At 36.8% G+C, this 22,067-nt stretch overlaps 2 protein-coding genes across 8 annotated transcripts in view; both read left to right on the forward strand.

Moving 5' to 3' along the window:
- The first annotated feature begins 446 nt into the window (after positions 1-446).
- LOC128672589 (modifier of mdg4-like) lies at positions 447-2,068 on the forward strand. The gene is made up of 2 exons (XM_053749841.2): positions 447-1,280; positions 1,546-2,068. Exons 1-2 carry the CDS (start codon positions 572-574, stop codon positions 1,794-1,796), a joined length of 960 nt encoding a protein of 319 aa, XP_053605816.1. The 5' UTR covers positions 447-571; the 3' UTR covers positions 1,797-2,068.
- Positions 2,069-4,194: 2,126 nt separating this feature from the next.
- Positions 4,195-22,067, forward strand: part of CadN (Cadherin-N) — a 275,837-nt gene continuing 257,964 nt past the window's right edge. For all 7 annotated transcript variants that reach the window (XM_053744061.2, XM_053744223.2, XM_053744134.2 and 4 more), the window contains exons 1-2: positions 4,195-4,294; positions 6,016-7,347. In XM_053744061.2, the coding sequence (XP_053600036.1) occupies positions 6,057-7,347 (1,291 nt within the window). In that variant the 5' untranslated portion in view covers positions 4,195-4,294; positions 6,016-6,056. The remainder of the gene's footprint in view (positions 4,295-6,015; positions 7,348-22,067) is intronic.

Below are 22,067 nucleotides of genomic sequence, written 5' to 3' on the forward strand. Positions count from 1 at the left end.
AATGCAAAAACAATTGTGGTACTAAGAAGTTATTACGATCAGGTATTTCCTATCATCACTATGTCGCTATTTAGTTTGAATATCATTATTATGAATAGGCCATGAAAGGATTAATAAAGTACTCTAAAATAAACGTTTTTAATCGACATAGCACAAGCCGGCAAAGCTTTTGTGTACCTAACATACAGTGCTATACATTGGCGGGATAAATGTGCAGTAATAATCCCTATTATTTGCCGGCGATTAATCGCATAAAGTTGACACGCGTGACACGCCTATTTCACATTTCCATGTTTCCTGTGTTGGGTTGGGTCCTCATGGTCCTCACTGGATGCTGTAGATGGCTGGATAAATGTAAGTCTACCATAAATGACGTCTCACAGCGTGTCAATGTCAGTTCGTAAGAATATATAAGTGACTTTTATGTCATGTACCTACCTATGTAAGTGTCCATGTCATAGTTTGAGATTTGTCAGGTTTGTGTGAGTGAGTGCGTTATCCTGGATTTGTGGATTGCGAATTATTTTTAGTGATTAATTTAGTTTGTTTTCTTTCTATAATCAATTGCGATATGAATAATGCGCCGCAGTTTTCTCTACGCTGGAACAATTATGTTACCCACGTAACAGAAGCGTTCAACACGCTGCGATTTGAGAATGATTTGGTGGATGTCACTTTGTACTGCGATGGTGGCAAAATTAAGGCCCACAAAATGCTATTATCTGCTTGCAGCAGTTATTTCAAGCAGATTTTCAAAGAGAATCCCTGTCAGCATCCTGTTGTTATTTTCAGAAACTTCAAGTATGAAGACTTAAATGCTATCATAAATTTTATGTATCATGGTGAAGTCAATATATTTCAGGAACAGTTGGAATCGTTTCTTATTACAGCTGAACTCCTGGAAGTTAAGGGTTTAACTGACAATGCGGAGGAAGAGCCGTCCAAAGCTCACATCAGAATGAGTGATGCTTCATTAGATTTAAGTTCCAAATCAAGTAGAGTTACTGAAGAAACTGTGCCTGTACCTATTGTAATGGATGAGCCTATAAATTTAGCAACCATGCAAAGTGTTCGTGATGAGTACATTCCACAAACTAATGTAGCACAAAATATTCCAGACCAAGATACTGAAGCTATAGAAATAGTTCAACCACAGATTTCTAAGATTGAAGAAACTGTGACTACTCGATCCAAAGCAGCTGAAAGAGCTGTGACAGAGGATATGCAGGTTGACAATCAATCAACATCAGCTGAAGATTTATCAGAGAAAAGTAACCCTGGTATTGATCTTAATTTTTTATTTTATACATGATAGTTATTTACTTATGAATTACACTAAAACAAGTATTCAATGTCTTTTTCCAAACTTATAATTATTGACTGCTAAGAATGCATGGTGTATGTTGTAATTCTTAGGAAAATGTATGTATTGTGAATTAGCAACAGTCAACATGTTACAAATATGTACCTATTAATAAACATCTCTAAGTACTTATTTACATTTAAATCACAAACATTATTTTAATAAATATCTTATTTTTTCAGAATCTGATTTGGCAAAATTCCGCTGCCAACTGTGTCCGAAAGGCTTTAAACATCCAACATCTTTGACATTACACAAAGATTCTCATGCAGGAAAAACACAATGTCCCGTGTGTCACAGGTCATTTTCCAGATCCTATGACATGAGGAGCCATCTTCAAAGAATACATCAGGGAAAACAATTAACTATAAAAGAAATAAGATATAAGAGCAACAATGATAATGTCGCTAAGCAATTTACTCATCATATTTAATTATGTGATTAATTTTAATTATTATATTATTATGGTAACTCTATTTTACTTATAAAATATGCACTTAGTGTGAAAAGCCTATTAAGATGGAATGAAATGTTGTAATTTAAAGTGTATAAAGAATATAAAAGTTGCTTAAGATAATCTTAATGGAATATATTTTATTTACTATGTTTATGTCACAAAACTTGCTCAGTGCTCTAGCTTTGGCTATTTTTGTACTAGTCTGTAACAATATTATTATTGTTTTTATATAAATTGTTTCTATTATATTTTTTCTTTTATTTTAATTACATATAGAATGCTAATGTAAATAAAATATTATAAATAGCTAACACTTGTTACCTAATAAATAAATAGCTAACACTGGTTAGCTATTTGTCATCCACAAAAACTACTTTCTGGATGATTCGCGCAAGATTAGTTGCTAGGTAGGTACATACTGTGATACATACATTTTGCAAAGTCTTAAGGCATTTGAAGATGTTTGTGGAAAAGATAAAGAAACCTGCACATTGGTGGACAGTTTAGTTCACTAGTGTGTATATGCGACAACTTGCCACTACTTGGTGGGGTAGTAAAAGTCATGTCATATGCCTTTAGGCCACTTCAATAAAATCTGACAAGCTTCAGACACATTCGATAAGAAGAGGATCATTTAAAAACAATGAAAACCATTATTTGTTTTTGATTATCATGTTGCTGTAGAACGCTGCTCTATCATAATCAATTAGAATGCAGTTTGGCAAAGATTCTTGAAAGTATATTATTATATATTTTGTACAAACTCACCATAGCCTTATGAGTAGGTACAATGAACTCTCATAGTTTCGTCCTCAGGTTTTGTTTCCCGTATTCCAGATTGAATGACGTTTACTGTTACAAAACCTATATGATATGCTCGAAGTCTATTCTTCGTTATAGTTGCCACAATAAAATTTTGGATAGTCCTCAAACATGAGGTACTTTTTGCCCAACATTCCCACGGGAGTTAAGCGAATAGACTGACTGTATTTTTAGACATCGTGTTAAGTCTTAACCATAGGCACCTATGTGGCAGGAAAGATCTTCGAACATATCATGTACGGGCAAACGACCTTTGAATTCGGATAGGGGATACAGTTTCTTCACAACTTTCCGTTCGTTTATCACCGGCTTAGCTCAGAGCTAGGAGAATAATTAAGAATATGAGGAGGATCCTTACGGAGGTGGTGTTTGGTTCCGTTCTAGAGTAGGACCACTCCACTGTGGACCTCGAATAAGGCGACTAAGGGACACAACCGAAACAGCTGATAGGCAATAATAGCTAATCCCAAGGAGGGTTGACTACAGACAGGTTGTAAAATCACAGCAGAATCTTTAAAATTTAAAGGTTTTTTTTACGCTGACCCCGGGGTTCGTGGCTTCGCAATCCCGAACGAAACTAAGACATTCAGAGAAGAGAGAGTGAAAAACTAGCAAGCTGTTAGGAATTTCGTAGAGATAGGTATGCGTAATTGTATTCAGAATATTAATCAAACAGACAACTAAAAGCATCGTACATATGCAGTTTGTAATCTGACTGGCAATCTGTCGCTGCAATTAGGTAGGTACCTACAAACATTTTGTTCGCGGAGTGCTCCGAGTTTTTTATTCTCAAACTGTTCTATATATTTCATTAAAGACCACTAAGGCTGACATAGGTTTCAGGTGGTTTTTATACATGCAGGCACAAAGTTATAAATAAACATTATTTGACTCTGGTTGAGCAATATTAGATAGAAAGTCTCGTGAGTGTTTTATTTCAAATACTTTTTAAAGTTTATACTCTAAACCTTGACTGCAAGTGTACTTGCATAATTATATAGGTACTCCTAGGAGCTTGAAAGCCTTTGCTTTTGATAACAAGTTCATTTGTTAGACAAATTAAAAACCCCCGATTTTCAATATTCATTTCGCTACAACTTTTGATCAGCTGAACCGATTTTCATGAAACAGACAGACACGTTAAACTTATAACACCTCTCTTTTTGCGTCGGGGCTTCAAAAAGGAGAGGAAAATTTTATGGAGCAGATTGCGAATTTTTTGTGTAATAGTCTAGGAACAATTATAAAATTGGATGGAACATTATTTTAGCAAGGAAGTAAATTGACAGATAATCTTGAAGGAACCCTGTAGTATAATGAATTTAGTATCTAATATCACCAAATCAACCATATAACACAGTTATCGTGAAGTTTAGTGAGTGTTACGGTAGTGTATAAAAGCTAGGGGAGCCAGACTAGTGCATGCAGCTTTGCTGAGGGGTAGAAAAGCTCGCGCGCTCGGAGGGCGGGAGTGCCGGGACAGGGGTGAATAGCGCGGGGGCGGGTGGGGCGTTGCGCTCGATACGCGCGCGCGCCGCGAATCCGTCCGGTTAGTCGCATTTCGACGTTGTTCAGAGTCGCCCGTACGATTCCCGTCGACGCGTATCTGTCAAACGCTTCGATATCGATAAAAACACTTTCATTTTATAAGAGTACGTAATTTGATAAATAAAAAGACACAGTTTATACTCGTATGCATAGAGTGTTGTGGTCAAAAAGTGTAAATCTCGTATTTTCTGGCCGTACCCGTAATTAATAATTTGTTTACATTCAAATCACATGTTTACTGTCTAAGTTTTATGGCACTTAATTTTCTAATATGAATCCCTTAAATATTAATTGGGTTTAGTGGTAATTAAAGTGTGAATGAAGACGGTGAATGGTGTGATTATATCGATGTTTGTTAGTTCATCACAGAATTTGTTCGCCGGTATGTGTCATTGCAGTTGGAATGTGCGACCAAAAATTGGTATATTTGTATCCGGAATCGTGGACAGTAGTGCAGAAATAGCGTGAGCTTTTATTCAGTAGAATTGGTGTGTGAATATTTGATGGTGTGTCGTGAACGGGAGCGTATTGAGAGTCGAGATTAGCTTGGCGGGCGTCGCGCGACGGCGCGAGGGGTATTGATCGGCGGCGGCGGGTCGCGACTTCGCGAGACGCCGGCGTCGCCAGTGCCGCCTAAATAAAGCTCGGCATGTGTGCTCCTCGCGCCTGCTTGCCTTGCCGCCCTACGTCGATGCCCATGCCACCCGTCGTCGTAGTCGAAGTCTCACCTCTCACATGGATGTCATTTTACTTCGAGAAGCGCTTATTTAATTCGCTTTGGCGTTAGTCGCCAATCATCTGACTGAATGGTTTTATGAAAGGCCAGAATGTAAAGTAGTACACAATAGTGAACAGCAGTTGAAAAATCAAAAACAGCCACTTTCTCAGAATATGCCTACTTAATAAGCTCTAACACCTACTAGCGTTTACCTATTGTACCTATGTAGGCGTACTTTGTGTTGGACATAGGTATTTCAGATAGGTAGGTACCAATTTATAAAATCCAAATGTAACTTGGTAAGTAAGTACCTATATTAATCAAACTTACTCAGTGCATTGTACCTACCTACCTATAACGTAGGTTTTATAGGTATTAGGAACTAGGTATACTGCGATGGTGGTGTAATGGTTAAGACCTATCCTACTCCTGCCACATGAGTTTGTACGTAGACTTACATCAATTTGACTCATGTATAGAGGTAGTTTTCATTGACCACCACTAGCTTCCGGTGAAGGAAAAACATCGTCAGGAAACCCACACTCTAGTTGATTATCAAGTTGTGTGTGAGTTTGCAATTGACTACTCCATAGTAGTCAATTGCAAACTAATTACCTACCTAGGTAGTGCTAATAAAATCGTTGTGTGGGTTTCATTCCACGTAACTCGCGCGCGACCCTCAGCCATGAGGAATAGGTACGACTATGAAGAAGAAGTAGGAAAGTAACGAGGTAGATAACCTACCAATAGTTTTTTATCCATAACTGATACCTACCTATGGCAAAACTGTAAGTTCCTTGTTTGCCTTCGGAACTAAAAAAGACTACTCTTTTTGACATAATATCAGTTATGGCATATTATTGTGAATGTGGTCATTATTAACGTAGGTACCTACTCAAAAATTATTTTACCGGTCATGTAGGTTTGTAGATTATGTTACGACAGCAAATTGAAAAAAAAAAAAGAATTTTATAGGAAACAGAAAGCTAGCTTAAACCTAGGACATGTGTTACGAGTATAGACTGTCGCGTCTTTTGATTTGAATAGAAATAATCGTTCCGTATCGTAATGTTTGACTTGCGTTCCAATGGACTGTTTGTTTTATAGGTGTGAAATGTCGGGATAATAAGTAGGTCTCGCTAACCATCATGGCTCGCTCTGTGTTGGCGGGCGGAGCGTTGCTCTGCGCGCTGAGTGTGGCGTTGCAGACGCACGCGCTCACCCTGCTGCCACACGACGTGCGGCCTGGTCATGCCGTCCGACGCTTCGTCGGCAACCACTCCCGCTACACCCTACTTGACCCGCAGTACTCCTCCTACTTCACGCTGCTCGACAACGGACTCCTCATGACCACCGCCGATCTCGCACCGCTTCTCAACCAACCGGTCAATCTTGCCGTCCTAGAACAAACTCCGTACAGCAGTGCGGCCCATTCCATAAACCTCATAGTAATGGACCGCAGAAAAATGATACACTTTCCAACAACTGATGATATTCGCGGAGAAATACCTGAAAATGCACCGCCTGGAACCGTCGTCGACTTGCCACCTGTAAGAGCAGCAGCATTTTCTGATATCGGTCCGATCGCTTACAAAATTGTTAAAGGCAACGAAGATTCCATTTTTTCTTTACGGGAAAAGGGCAAAGGAGAAACCATACCAACAGTGAGATCTGTAATTACCGATGGTGATATAGAAATTATCGCAACACAATCCCTGGATACGGAAGAAAAGAGTTTTTATAATTTAATGATCCAGGCTACCGATCTTCGTGGGGCCAACAAAGCTAATCTCCCCATTACAGTGGATGTCACTAACGAGAATGATCATTCTCCTATATTTGACCAAACCATTTACTACTTCGCAGTAAATGGAACACCTGCAGAAAATGGGCCGAACGGAACTGGACATTGGCAACGTTTCTCGAGCATAGGCAAAGTACGTGCATATGATGAAGACGGTGATCGAGTATATTATTCGCTTGCAAGTCACAGCAATTTAGCTGTAATAGTTCCACAAACAGGAGAACTGATTCTCGCTGGTGAACCTGACAGCCACGAAGCTGAATTACATGTGGTCGCACACGACACAGGCACTCCTCCACGCAAAAGTCAGCCCGCAAGAGTTTTCATTGAATTTGTAATTCGCCAACAAAAATATTTGCCTACGCTTCATCGCGAGAAGCGACGTGTAACGCGCGCCGTCAGACCTACGAAACGAATAGAATTCACTGAAGCGGATGGTGAAGTAGAAGGACGAGCTGTTTTCACCCTCGAGAAAGAAACGGATCGTGAGACATTTAAAATTAGAGACGAAAATCCGTGGGTTACCGTTGAACCTAGTGGTGTAGTGAAAGTTAAAAAGAAGTGGGACTACGAAGAGCTGGGACCAGAAAAGACCATTGACTTCTGGGTGACCATTACCAATGCAGGAAACGGAGGTAAGTTTAATTACTTAGTCCTATATACTTTAAAAAATAGACTTAATGTGACCTGATTCCCATTTTACTACTTCGCGTTGCATCGGCACGGTTAAGCAACCTTGCGATTCCTGATTATATTTATTGTGCTTGTTTGCACACCGTACAAGATTGTAGACGTATCCGATTGACAGTTACCTTTGCCTATGCGTAGTGCTGTGGTCTTTTATGCATTTCTTGCGTTGCTCTCTTTTCCACTCTTCTGTTTATCAGTGGATGTCCAAAATTACATACACCCAAGAGTTCAATTACATTGCATCTCCTTTGATAACATAATAAAATAAGACGTAAATATCGCACGTTTTACAAACATCAATTACCATCAATTAAAGGTACCATAAATTTAATACCAAATACAAATGAACCCGTAAGCATTCAATAATAGTTGTGATTTTTACAACATACTACTACTACTTACTTCTCTGTGTAACAAGAACGCGTGCGGCGACAATACATTGTCACATTATAAACAACAAAAACTCAAAAGATGCCGCGACTAGAAGTGAAGCAAATCGTTGCCTTACAACATTTATTATTTTGACTTTTTTGTCTCACGCTAAGTTGTATAGTTTTTGTCGATGTGTATCAAGTCATAATCTCCTAACGTCTCTATCGAGGGTGAATTGAGATAATGACAGGGAACATGGAAAGGACAGGGAGGCGCGGGAGCGTGTATTGTTTCCTTTTGGATCATTTTGTGAGAATTTAAGTATGTCGCTAGAAGTATTAGAGGGGCAAAGTATGAAATAAAGTAATTTTCATATTTTTCTGTGCAAACATTATTTGGCCCATCGTTTATATTAAAACGTGATTGAAATTCGTCGTTATTATCATTATCTCTTGGTATTGATAATCTATTCGATAGAAATATATAAACACATTTTTTACTATCTGAAGTTTAAAACAAACCTCTGTCAAGTGTTTGCTATTAATAACAAAACCAAAATATCCAATACTAATAATAATTAGTTTATGTAAAATGATTTTATATGTTAATACTATTTAATATGTTATGAATTACATAATGCATAAACTACTCTATGGATTGTTTTATGCTGAGAAATGATTGCTTCATCAAAATTAGAGTAGATCGTGTTAGGGGCGTGCAACCCTTCGGAGGCTTACATTACCCCAGCCGCAGGTCACGTTCGAATTGAGATGGTGCACCTTTATGAAAAAAAGAGGCTATACTAAGGAACTCGCACATTTTTATATTACCCCTAATCTCTTACAAAATGGGGGTTGTTTTTAAACATTTCTGATTCCAGTAAATATATTGATAGTCTTAAAAAAATTCTTTAAAAAATATAGTATCTTAAATAACGGGTAAATTACAAAAAAATAGTGGTTTTGTGAAATCCTTTTTTTAGTTTTGTAATTTATCCGCCATAAATCATAACTGACTTACGTACGTACTATAGCATATATAAAGGATATGGCACCTATGAATATATAATATGGAACCCTCCACACGCGGATTCAACTTACAGTTGATTATAAACTTAACTAATTTCAAAATCGTACTTCAGCTAATATAGTAAATGCGAAAGTTTGTGAGGATGTGTGTATTCTTGTTACTCTTTTACGAAATATCTATTGGACGGATTATTATGATTGGTAGAATATAACCTGGAGTTACAACATCTTTTATCCCGAATTTCCTACAGGAGCGAAGCCCTGGGGTGCAACTAGTGTTACATAAATGAAAGGCAAATCTTTTCGAGTTATCAAGTTGTATCAAACTGTCAGCCAGAACAAACTTTAATCATAAAAATCACTTCCGAAGTCGACTATCCAAAATGCACTTGACTGGGGCTACAAGTGTGATTGGTACGTGTTCCATGCACCTGTCGGATCGAATTGCGCGCTGGACCGTGACATGACGTAGTCGGTCCCCCGGACAGTCACGAGTGCTCTGCTCCCATCACGACCGAATAATTTTAACCCCCTGGCTGCTACTACTCAAATCGTAGTGTTTCCTTGATTTAAATGCAAACTCTTCCTACTATCATTATCATCAGTAATCAAGTTTCGCTAAGTTTTGTAATTTCCTCCTGGAGATGCTGATTCCCGAATCATATGATTTAAGGATCTTCAAAGCAATAGTGGTTATCTCACGTGTATCACTTCATCTATGCTTTACATAATTTCTAATTAGGTGTAACACACTCAGATATCACAACTATAAAAACTTCGCCTTCACAATAAAATAAGAAGTAACCCTTACTGCATATTCTGACGTTTTTCTGAAATTATCAACGTCACAACTTACAGAGACGTGAACTCAGAGATATAAAGAAATAGAGTAGCGTATTTATTTTAGAAATGCATCAAGAAAATGGTCTAGACATAATCAGGAATCAGTGCAATCTAAACCGCATCAGCCCACGCGACAACGATGGCATCCGAATCAGTAGCATGAGAGGCGGCGTGCGAGGAATTTCCATTACACATCATGCTGCTAACTATAATGTGCTGGTAATAAAAAAAAATACGTTTATTGTATATGAGTTTTATAACCCTAGCTAGAAGCTTTATTACTAGAATGGACGAAAGAAGTTTAGTCAAAAACAAATGTCATTATGTACAGTAAATGTCAGTAAGCTTTTCTTTTGACTCTTCTCTCTACTACGCTTCACTTATCCAACCTTTATATTTCTTTTGAATAACTTTTATTATATTCAATAAGTACTATTTAATTTTCATAAGATGCACTCCTTTACGTTGGATAATAAATTGTCATCAGAAGCGACTGTGACAAGTTGTTGCGTAGTGACCACCGTACAGAATGCGTAGAAAATCGGAGACCTGTCGCACGGCCCGGCCATCTCGTTGCGGACCGTGACGAGGACGCGGATCAGCGGAATGCTTCCACTAATATTTAGATTGTTTTTGATGCCACAGCGCACGCGTCATAGTTAATACAGATTTGTAAAAAATATAAGCGAATTTAGCTGTCGCATTTAGATCTAAGTAATAGCATGCGTTTAGAACACATCAGGAGATAATGAAAGTTAGTAAAAAACTTTCTAAAATAACTACGAGAACAAATACAATTGATTTATTGTAAAATACAGAATCGTTAGTACAATAAATCTAAGTGGAACATCAGAAACTTATAAATCGTGGTCCAGTTGGGCATTATCGCGCGTTATCAAAATAAATCGACATCGGTGTTGTTTAATTACAACATTCGGAGTAGACAGCGTCCGTTGTGGGTGGGCGAGCCCGAGGCATACCCCTCGCCGCCGCCAGGAATCTAACCATTATCATTATTCTGTGGATAGTTGTTCCAATAAAGGATAATCATGAACAGGCAACATGTGCTTCATCTAGATTTATTCGGGACCCTAAAATAATGTTGTATAAAACCTGAACTATTTTGTATCACAGCCCATGTTTATACTATTCATTCATTGAGTAAACACAGGATGAAACAATTAGGAGCTTACAATGAACTCCTCGAGGGAATCTCGTCAAAGCACTTTATCTATTGAAAAGCGCGGTCTATTGGCAAATTAATTCTGTTCTTCTGTTCGATAGCTCTTTGTAGCACCAATTGACAGTAGCTTTGAAGTGTTTTCAAACTTTCCCTCCACATTCGTCTTTGAATAGTGATTTGACTGATGCGATGTTTATATTGAACCGCAATATTCAGTGCTAGTCAGATGATCCTGGCTCCGATCCTCTAGGAATATTAGGAGAGTTCAAATGCTACAAATTGTTAACATCTAAATTAAACGTCAATGCTGAGTACGGCAATAAAAGTAAGATAATTTCACAAAATAATAAAACAGTTTTTGGAAGTTAAAAACTAAAGTTGTATGAGATGCCTAGGTATGGTTCGTTATAAACGGGAACAGGTGCGGCGCTTGGTAGAGTTGGCATATTAATCCTACAAGAGAGATGGTATGCAACGTAACAGAAACGTTCAGAGTTACTTACTGCTGTACTTTATTGCAGCTAAACTAGAGTTTTAACATTTAGGACTTGTCGAAGAATTTCATACCTTAATACCAACTTAACAATTAGTGCGTAAAGTTGTATGATGTGATCTCGTAAATTTAAAAATAACTGTATATTTACAGAAAAAAGGTGATGACATCAATCACTGAGGTACACTTACAAACTTTTTCTGATTTTATCTTAAACTCTTTTTTGCCTTGCCTCATACCTTCTTATGCAGCGTGTTTTATCGGCAAACGGTCTGCCGCGGTCAGTCACATCATGAGCACTTCAGTATTACTTAATTTCGTTTTGACGGCTATGTATTAGATTTAAAGTGCCGACAAGCGTCTCTAAGCTTTGGAGTATTATGTTTAACGACATCTTAACCGTTTTATTATTATGATTCCCATCGGACTGATATTGTAGTAGCTAGTAGGTAGGTAGGAACGCCTACCTACTAGCTACTAAAATGTATGTGAGCAACGGCTCACATACATTTTTACAAGCTTTTATTTAACTTAGAATGAAATTATGTATGTGTGTCACTCATCTAGCGACACACATATACATAATTTCATTCTTAATTAATTCCCTATTGTAAAAACTTATTATAGTTGTATCCGCCTTGTTCTGTATATCTATTGTAGATTTGACTATTTTACCGTCCTCCTTCTTAGTTCTTCTTTCTTGATCTTGATAGAGTGTTCGTGCTTATGGCTCGGTCTTTTTGGATTTTGCTGGTTTGTTTACGCACTGTTTTCTACTGTCTGTATATCTGTATATTTGATTTCAATTTGCAACAGAATTGTTTGTTAAATAAAATCCGTAAAGTATCTTCACTGAAAGTGCTTTAATCCTACTTAATACTATTAAAATACAGTTGCGGTAGTATAACAAAGAAAAGAGGAAAGCCATTAAGAAAAACTTAAAACTATCGCAATGGCCGAGCAGGACTGAAGTTAAGAAGAACTATTTAATGAAATGGATTGTGGAGTAGCCAGTGCACGGGAAATGAAATGATGTGGACGTAACGTCAGTTATGTTAGCTCGCTGCAGTAGTTCACCTAAATCGATTTATACTTGGTGTGACGGCCGTCTAGTGAGTGACCCGTCGCGTCGTCGTCGTCGGCTTGAAATTGGCACATCCGGGGCAGGGACTACGACGATATAATGTCTATATTTAAACATATTGGCTGTAGAGATATTAGTTAGGACTATTTGTAATAGAAAAAATAGTAAGAATTTCAAAATGTGTCAACCAAAAATGTCCAGAGCACTTGTCTGGTTACGGTCTGTTAGCATCGTTGTTGTTAAATTCTGACATTCATTCAATCAATGGGAATGGGTGCGGGCGTCGCTCGCACAACAATCGCGCTGGCCAATTCCCCTCATTGTGTCCACTCGTAGCAATTACGTATGCGCACTCACTTCCTATGCATGACCCGACAGCTCGTAGCCACATCTGGCTGGATTTGCCTCATTTTTTTATCTCACCCTTCATGAGGATGCGTCTTGTTATAATTAAACCAATGGCGTCAGTAGTAGTCAGATCAGTACTACTTAGTTTGGGTTTGCGAAAATTGTCTTCATGTTTAATGTTAAATTGTCATTTGATCAAAAAAAATGTAAATATCGGAAACAATTGATTATGAAAATATTTTGGTATCTAAGATGCTAACAAAATTTAGTCGAGGTTACTATTTTTCTAGTCTAGAGTTAACTAGTAAGCCGTTTATAAAATTTACCCTGTCTCCCCTATACCATTTATTCTAATAAAAGACATTTCTTCTGTGTAGTCGGCTGACCTTGATAATTCGCATTTTGGGGTTCGTAATGTGGCTTGCTATTGTAGGATCAAGTAGAACTGAGTCATTCAGTAGATTGGGGTATGGTTAGTCAGTTGATTGATGAATTAATTTTAGAAGTTTAATTAAATCTGGACCTATTTTATATTTTATCCCTAGTTGATTTTTAATATTGATTTAAATTAATTAAATTTAAATAAACTATTTATTTTCTTGGTCATTCGCATGTTGTAAAATCGAAATGTTAAAAAATGCAGTACCATCGAATTACTCCTAAACTTTTGCATTGTAATACTAAAGAGAGATTGGAGAAAATTGTTTATGTACTAGAAACAAACAGTAATACATCACGCCGAGATGTAGCCTGCGGTGTTCGAAGTTCACACGTCTCGTATACAGCATACATTATGTATTTATTCGGTCAGACTCTGCCAATTATATTACAATTTGTTTTTATTGCTTGCCTTATTTTTATATATACTTTCTTTGACGCTTGAAAAGTATGTCTAAAGTAATGGAATTAATTTTGCCAATCGTTGTGATTTTAACTATAAAATCTTATAAAGCATTTCTGTTTTCCTTTCAATTACAGTTTGTTCTAGATAGTTTACATTCTTCATTCATTGTTTTCATCTATATCTAAATTAAAACCTACGATAAATACATTAGCACCTTTTTCTTGAAATGCCGGATGTTTAGAGTAATCAACTATGATTTTATCACTTAAAAATATAGATTGAAAAGTTCGATATGAGAGTATTGATGCGTTGGTGTCTGTTGTTGGTCGTAATAAGGGAAACAAAGATCGGGATCTCCGAGTCGTGAGTGATGGTGATGTGCACACATCTCGTCTATAATTAGACCTAACGCATTGTAAATATCGGCGGTGTTGGCCGTTGATGCGGGCAAGGGAGCTCTATAGTCTTTAACTGTTCATTTGTGGGCTTTCACTATGATTGTGATTTGATTGCGGTCATTCTCTCGTCTTCCTAAACGGCGAGCGGCGTTTACACGCTCAACCTAACGTGAGAGCTCATGATTCATTTCCAATGCAATAAATGAACTGACAGGCACTTCATATTGTTGTTCAGTGTTTGTGTTACGTCGTTGCATGTTTGTAGTGGATTAGTTTCATTGAGAAGATTAATAATAATAGATTTATCTTGTACCCATTTCTTTTTTAGTCTACATGTTTTATATTCCTCTTTGATTTGTAGAAGATATACATATAGTTTGTTTAGTTTAGGGTGACAATTGAGATATAGCTTAATTATGTGTTTCAAGTCAAAATATTAAAAACATGAAGTTCAACCCGGACCGCACACTGCTCCCCGTCTCTCTTTGAAAACTAGTTTTCAATTAACACATAAAAATTCTCAAATCGTCGTGAGAGTATTTCAAGAACATCAACTACCTATCGTAATCCATATGCGGTAGAGTTCGGTGAATTATCGGTTAGTCACACACACGCTTTTCTTACAAAGTTCTCAGCTATTGGCGTTTGCCGTCGATTAATGAGTCTATAGATCACCGTCAATGCACGCCCGAGTCCGGTTAGACCATCAATATCTCGGCACTTGGCACATCACGAAACACGATGTACATTTGTTCGACCATATTAGTGTTTCGTGATCTAAAGCCTTTCTTCACCTTTCGTTGCCCTTTTGCATCATGCTAAAGCTGATCACTCTTTTACACGTCCAATTTGGTGAAAGGCGTATGTTGTATGTTTATGAAATTACATGCTTAGTATTAATTTTTTAACTATTTTACAAATCACAGTGGTTGTGGAGTGCAATCAAAACAGTGTCATGATTTTAGTAGGTAATGTAAATTTTATAAACAATATTTAAATATGTATTTTTGTAAGTTTTCTAAAAATAAAAAAATAAATAAATAAAAAATGACCTCGTTGTAAATGTGTCTTCTGAGCAAATGAAGTCCTTTTTGTGTTAATCCAGTAGCGCCTCGAGGGATATGATGTTTCAAATCAAATATACATTTGGGAGATAGCGGAAAATATTGTCATTTAAAAACGGAAGAAAGAAAGAATTTTTTTAATGTCATTTTTTATACAAGTTGTTAACTTTTATTATTGTCAGACAGATCTTAATGCATTCAATGTGTGACAAAAAATCATGACAGTGCAGTAAACCTTTGAGGAGTTCCCACGTCTGGAGCCGTTACTGCGTACACCAACAGGTTATGCTACTCATAATAATATATTATCATCGTGTATAAACGTTTGTACAAAACTTCAGCTCAATCGGCTTTAAACTTGAGTTGCTAGATCCCACCTCCCAACCCAGACAAAGGGACATAGTGACATAGCCACAAACATACATAGTTACATTGCAAGTTAAATAAAGCTTGTAAAAAAAAGAAAGTGGTTTATGTAAAGCTTTACGCAATTTGTATGTTAACAATGAAATTACTTGCAACAGAGCTAAAATAGTTAGGTTGGGGTGAATAGTTGTAATAGTTTGAAACAGGTGCTTCCTCTTCGTCAAGGTTATTTTCCTCTCCTAATTATTTTATGTAACGGTGATATAAAGAAATAGAGTAGCGTATTTATTTTAGAAATGCATCAAGAAAATGGTCTAGACATAATCAGGAATCAGTGCAATCTAAACCGCATCAGCCCACGCGACAACGATGGCATCCGAATCAGTAGCATGAGAGGCGGCGTGCGAGGAATTTCCATTACACATCATGCTGCTAACTATAATGTGCTGGTAATAAAAAAAAATACGTTTATTGTATATGAGTTTTATAACCCTAGCTAGAAGCTTTATTACTAGAATGGACGAAAGAAGTTTAGTCAAAAACAAATGTCATTATGTACAGTAAATGTCAGTAAGCTTTTCTTTTGACTCTTCTCTCTACTACGCTTCACTTATCCAACCTTTATATTTCTTTTGAATAACTTTTATTATATTCAATAAGTACTATTTAATTTTCATAAGATGCACTCCTTTACGTTGGATAATAAATTGTCATCAGAAGCGACTGTGACAAGTTGTTGCGTAGTGACCACCGTACAGAATGCGTAGAAAATCGGAGACCTGTCGCACGGCCCGGCCATCTCGTTGCGGACCGTGACGAGGACGCGGATCAGCGGAATGCTTCCACTAATATTTAGATTGTTTTTGATGCCACAGCGCACGCGTCATAGTTAATACAGATTTGTAAAAAATATAAGCGAATTTAGCTGTCGCATTTAGATCTAAGTAATAGCATGCGTTTAGAACACATCAGGAGATAATGAAAGTTAGTAAAAAACTTTCTAAAATAACTACGAGAACAAATACAATTGATTTATTGTAAAATACAGAATCGTTAGTACAATAAATCTAAGTGGAACATCAGAAACTTATAAATCGTGGTCCAGTTGGGCATTATCGCGCGTTATCAAAATAAATCGACATCGGTGTTGTTTAATTACAACATTCGGAGTAGACAGCGTCCGTTGTGGGTGGGCGAGCCCGAGGCATACCCCTCGCCGCCGCCAGGAATCTAACCATTATCATTATTCTGTGGATAGTTGTTCCAATAAAGGATAATCATGAACAGGCAACATGTGCTTCATCTAGATTTATTCGGGACCCTAAAATAATGTTGTATAAAACCTGAACTATTTTGTATCACAGCCCATGTTTATACTATTCATTCATTGAGTAAACACAGGATGAAACAATTAGGAGCTTACAATGAACTCCTCGAGGGAATCTCGTCAAAGCACTTTATCTATTGAAAAGCGCGGTCTATTGGCAAATTAATTCTGTTCTTCTGTTCGATAGCTCTTTGTAGCACCAATTGACAGTAGCTTTGAAGTGTTTTCAAACTTTCCCTCCACATTCGTCTTTGAATAGTGATTTGACTGATGCGATGTTTATATTGAACCGCAATATTCAGTGCTAGTCAGATGATCCTGGCTCCGATCCTCTAGGAATATTAGGAGAGTTCAAATGCTACAAATTGTTAACATCTAAATTAAACGTCAATGCTGAGTACGGCAATAAAAGTAAGATAATTTCACAAAATAATAAAACAGTTTTTGGAAGTTAAAAACTAAAGTTGTATGAGATGCCTAGGTATGGTTCGTTATAAACGGGAACAGGTGCGGCGCTTGGTAGAGTTGGCATATTAATCCTACAAGAGAGATGGTATGCAACGTAACAGAAACGTTCAGAGTTACTTACTGCTGTACTTTATTGCAGCTAAACTAGAGTTTTAACATTTAGGACTTGTCGAAGAATTTCATACCTTAATACCAACTTAACAATTAGTGCGTAAAGTTGTATGATGTGATCTCGTAAATTTAAAAATAACTGTATATTTACAGAAAAAAGGTGATGACATCAATCACTGAGGTACACTTACAAACTTTTTCTGATTTTATCTTAAACTCTTTTTTGCCTTGCCTCATACCTTCTTATGCAGCGTGTTTTATCGGCAAACGGTCTGCCGCGGTCAGTCACATCATGAGCACTTCAGTATTACTTAATTTCGTTTTGACGGCTATGTATTAGATTTAAAGTGCCGACAAGCGTCTCTAAGCTTTGGAGTATTATGTTTAACGACATCTTAACCGTTTTATTATTATGATTCCCATCGGACTGATATTGTAGTAGCTAGTAGGTAGGTAGGAACGCCTACCTACTAGCTACTAAAATGTATGTGAGCAACGGCTCACATACATTTTTACAAGCTTTTATTTAACTTAGAATGAAATTATGTATGTGTGTCACTCATCTAGCGACACACATATACATAATTTCATTCTTAATTAATTCCCTATTGTAAAAACTTATTATAGTTGTATCCGCCTTGTTCTGTATATCTATTGTAGATTTGACTATTTTACCGTCCTCCTTCTTAGTTCTTCTTTCTTGATCTTGATAGAGTGTTCGTGCTTATGGCTCGGTCTTTTTGGATTTTGCTGGTTTGTTTACGCACTGTTTTCTACTGTCTGTATATCTGTATATTTGATTTCAATTTGCAACAGAATTGTTTGTTAAATAAAATCCGTAAAGTATCTTCACTGAAAGTGCTTTAATCCTACTTAATACTATTAAAATACAGTTGCGGTAGTATAACAAAGAAAAGAGGAAAGCCATTAAGAAAAACTTAAAACTATCGCAATGGCCGAGCAGGACTGAAGTTAAGAAGAACTATTTAATGAAATGGATTGTGGAGTAGCCAGTGCACGGGAAATGAAATGATGTGGACGTAACGTCAGTTATGTTAGCTCGCTGCAGTAGTTCACCTAAATCGATTTATACTTGGTGTGACGGCCGTCTAGTGAGTGACCCGTCGCGTCGTCGTCGTCGGCTTGAAATTGGCACATCCGGGGCAGGGACTACGACGATATAATGTCTATATTTAAACATATTGGCTGTAGAGATATTAGTTAGGACTATTTGTAATAGAAAAAATAGTAAGAATTTCAAAATGTGTCAACCAAAAATGTCCAGAGCACTTGTCTGGTTACGGTCTGTTAGCATCGTTGTTGTTAAATTCTGACATTCATTCAATCAATGGGAATGGGTGCGGGCGTCGCTCGCACAACAATCGCGCTGGCCAATTCCCCTCATTGTGTCCACTCGTAGCAATTACGTATGCGCACTCACTTCCTATGCATGACCCGACAGCTCGTAGCCACATCTGGCTGGATTTGCCTCATTTTTTTATCTCACCCTTCATGAGGATGCGTCTTGTTATAATTAAACCAATGGCGTCAGTAGTAGTCAGATCAGTACTACTTAGTTTGGGTTTGCGAAAATTGTCTTCATGTTTAATGTTAAATTGTCATTTGATCAAAAAAAATGTAAATATCGGAAACAATTGATTATGAAAATATTTTGGTATCTAAGATGCTAACAAAATTTAGTCGAGGTTACTATTTTTCTAGTCTAGAGTTAACTAGTAAGCCGTTTATAAAATTTACCCTGTCTCCCCTATACCATTTATTCTAATAAAAGACATTTCTTCTGTGTAGTCGGCTGACCTTGATAATTCGCATTTTGGGGTTCGTAATGTGGCTTGCTATTGTAGGATCAAGTAGAACTGAGTCATTCAGTAGATTGGGGTATGGTTAGTCAGTTGATTGATGAATTAATTTTAGAAGTTTAATTAAATCTGGACCTATTTTATATTTTATCCCTAGTTGATTTTTAATATTGATTTAAATTAATTAAATTTAAATAAACTATTTATTTTCTTGGTCATTCGCATGTTGTAAAATCGAAATGTTAAAAAATGCAGTACCATCGAATTACTCCTAAACTTTTGCATTGTAATACTAAAGAGAGATTGGAGAAAATTGTTTATGTACTAGAAACAAACAGTAATACATCACGCCGAGATGTAGCCTGCGGTGTTCGAAGTTCACACGTCTCGTATACAGCATACATTATGTATTTATTCGGTCAGACTCTGCCAATTATATTACAATTTGTTTTTATTGCTTGCCTTATTTTTATATATACTTTCTTTGACGCTTGAAAAGTATGTCTAAAGTAATGGAATTAATTTTGCCAATCGTTGTGATTTTAACTATAAAATCTTATAAAGCATTTCTGTTTTCCTTTCAATTACAGTTTGTTCTAGATAGTTTACATTCTTCATTCATTGTTTTCATCTATATCTAAATTAAAACCTACGATAAATACATTAGCACCTTTTTCTTGAAATGCCGGATGTTTAGAGTAATCAACTATGATTTTATCACTTAAAAATATAGATTGAAAAGTTCGATATGAGAGTATTGATGCGTTGGTGTCTGTTGTTGGTCGTAATAAGGGAAACAAAGATCGGGATCTCCGAGTCGTGAGTGATGGTGATGTGCACACATCTCGTCTATAATTAGACCTAACGCATTGTAAATATCGGCGGTGTTGGCCGTTGATGCGGGCAAGGGAGCTCTATAGTCTTTAACTGTTCATTTGTGGGCTTTCACTATGATTGTGATTTGATTGCGGTCATTCTCTCGTCTTCCTAAACGGCGAGCGGCGTTTACACGCTCAACCTAACGTGAGAGCTCATGATTCATTTCCAATGCAATAAATGAACTGACAGGCACTTCATATTGTTGTTCAGTGTTTGTGTTACGTCGTTGCATGTTTGTAGTGGATTAGTTTCATTGAGAAGATTAATAATAATAGATTTATCTTGTACCCATTTCTTTTTTAGTCTACATGTTTTATATTCCTCTTTGATTTGTAGAAGATATACATATAGTTTGTTTAGTTTAGGGTGACAATTGAGATATAGCTTAATTATGTGTTTCAAGTCAAAATATTAAAAACATGAAGTTCAACCCGGACCGCACACTGCTCCCCGTCTCTCTTTGAAAACTAGTTTTCAATTAACACATAAAAATTCTCAAATCGTCGTGAGAGTATTTCAAGAACATCAACTACCTATCGTAATCCATATGCGGTAGAGTTCGGTGAATTATCGGTTAGTCACACACACGCTTTTCTTACAAAGTTCTCAGCTATTGGCGTTTGCCGTCGATTAATGAGTCTATAGATCACCGTCAATGCACGCCCGAGTCCGGTTAGACCATCAATATCTCGGCACTTGGCACATCACGAAACACGATGTACATTTGTTCGACCATATTAGTGTTTCGTGATCTAAAGCCTTTCTTCACCTTTCGTTGCCCTTTTGCATCATGCTAAAGCTGATCACTCTTTTACACGTCCAATTTGGTGAAAGGCGTATGTTGTATGTTTATGAAATTACATGCTTAGTATTAATTTTTTAACTATTTTACAAATCACAGTGGTTGTGGAGTGCAATCAAAACAGTGTCATGATTTTAGTAGGTAATGTAAATTTTATAAACAATATTTAAATATGTATTTTTGTAAGTTTTCTAAAAATAAAAAAATAAATAAATAAAAAATGACCTCGTTGTAAATGTGTCTTCTGAGCAAATGAAGTCCTTTTTGTGTTAATCCAGTAGCGCCTCGAGGGATATGATGTTTCAAATCAAATATACATTTGGGAGATAGCGGAAAATATTGTCATTTAAAAACGGAAGAAAGAAAGAATTTTTTTAATGTCATTTTTTATACAAGTTGTTAACTTTTATTATTGTCAGACAGATCTTAATGCATTCAATGTGTGACAAAAAATCATGACAGTGCAGTAAACCTTTGAGGAGTTCCCACGTCTGGAGCCGTTACTGCGTACACCAACAGGTTATGCTACTCATAATAATATATTATCATCGTGTATAAACGTTTGTACAAAACTTCAGCTCAATCGGCTTTAAACTTGAGTTGCTAGATCCCACCTCCCAACCCAGACAAAGGGACATAGTGACATAGCCACAAACATACATAGTTACATTGCAAGTTAAATAAAGCTTGTAAAAAAAAGAAAGTGGTTTATGTAAAGCTTTACGCAATTTGTATGTTAACAATGAAATTACTTGCAACAGAGCTAAAATAGTTAGGTTGGGGTGAATAGTTGTAATAGTTTGAAACAGGTGCTTCCTCTTCGTCAAGGTTATTTTCCTCTCCTAATTATTACGTATAAATATTTTGATGTAAAAGTTGATATTAAGTATAACTTTATACAAATAATGATTTGCGATATCTACCATCAATTATTAAGTAACTATGAACCTAAAATGGTTAAATGAACTTAAAACCTACCCAAGTAGATATTTGAACTTCAAAATCGTATCCAGTAGAAAAACGTTACGTTCGCCAATAACAAAATTTGTGTCTGAGGGAGATTTTAGATTGAAGTGTTTGAATTACATACACGTTACGACCGCTCTCTGACGTGCCTTCAGCGGGTAGCATGCACTTCATTCTTCATTGTTCGGATTCGCAATCGCCGTGCTTGAGAGCCCTTACAACCACGATTGACGTTCAGTTTATACCAGACGGCTTAGACTTTACCCTCC

This window comes from Plodia interpunctella, chromosome 1 (assembly GCF_027563975.2).
Source record: "Plodia interpunctella isolate USDA-ARS_2022_Savannah chromosome 1, ilPloInte3.2, whole genome shotgun sequence".
Lineage (NCBI taxonomy): Eukaryota > Metazoa > Arthropoda > Insecta > Lepidoptera > Pyralidae > Plodia > Plodia interpunctella.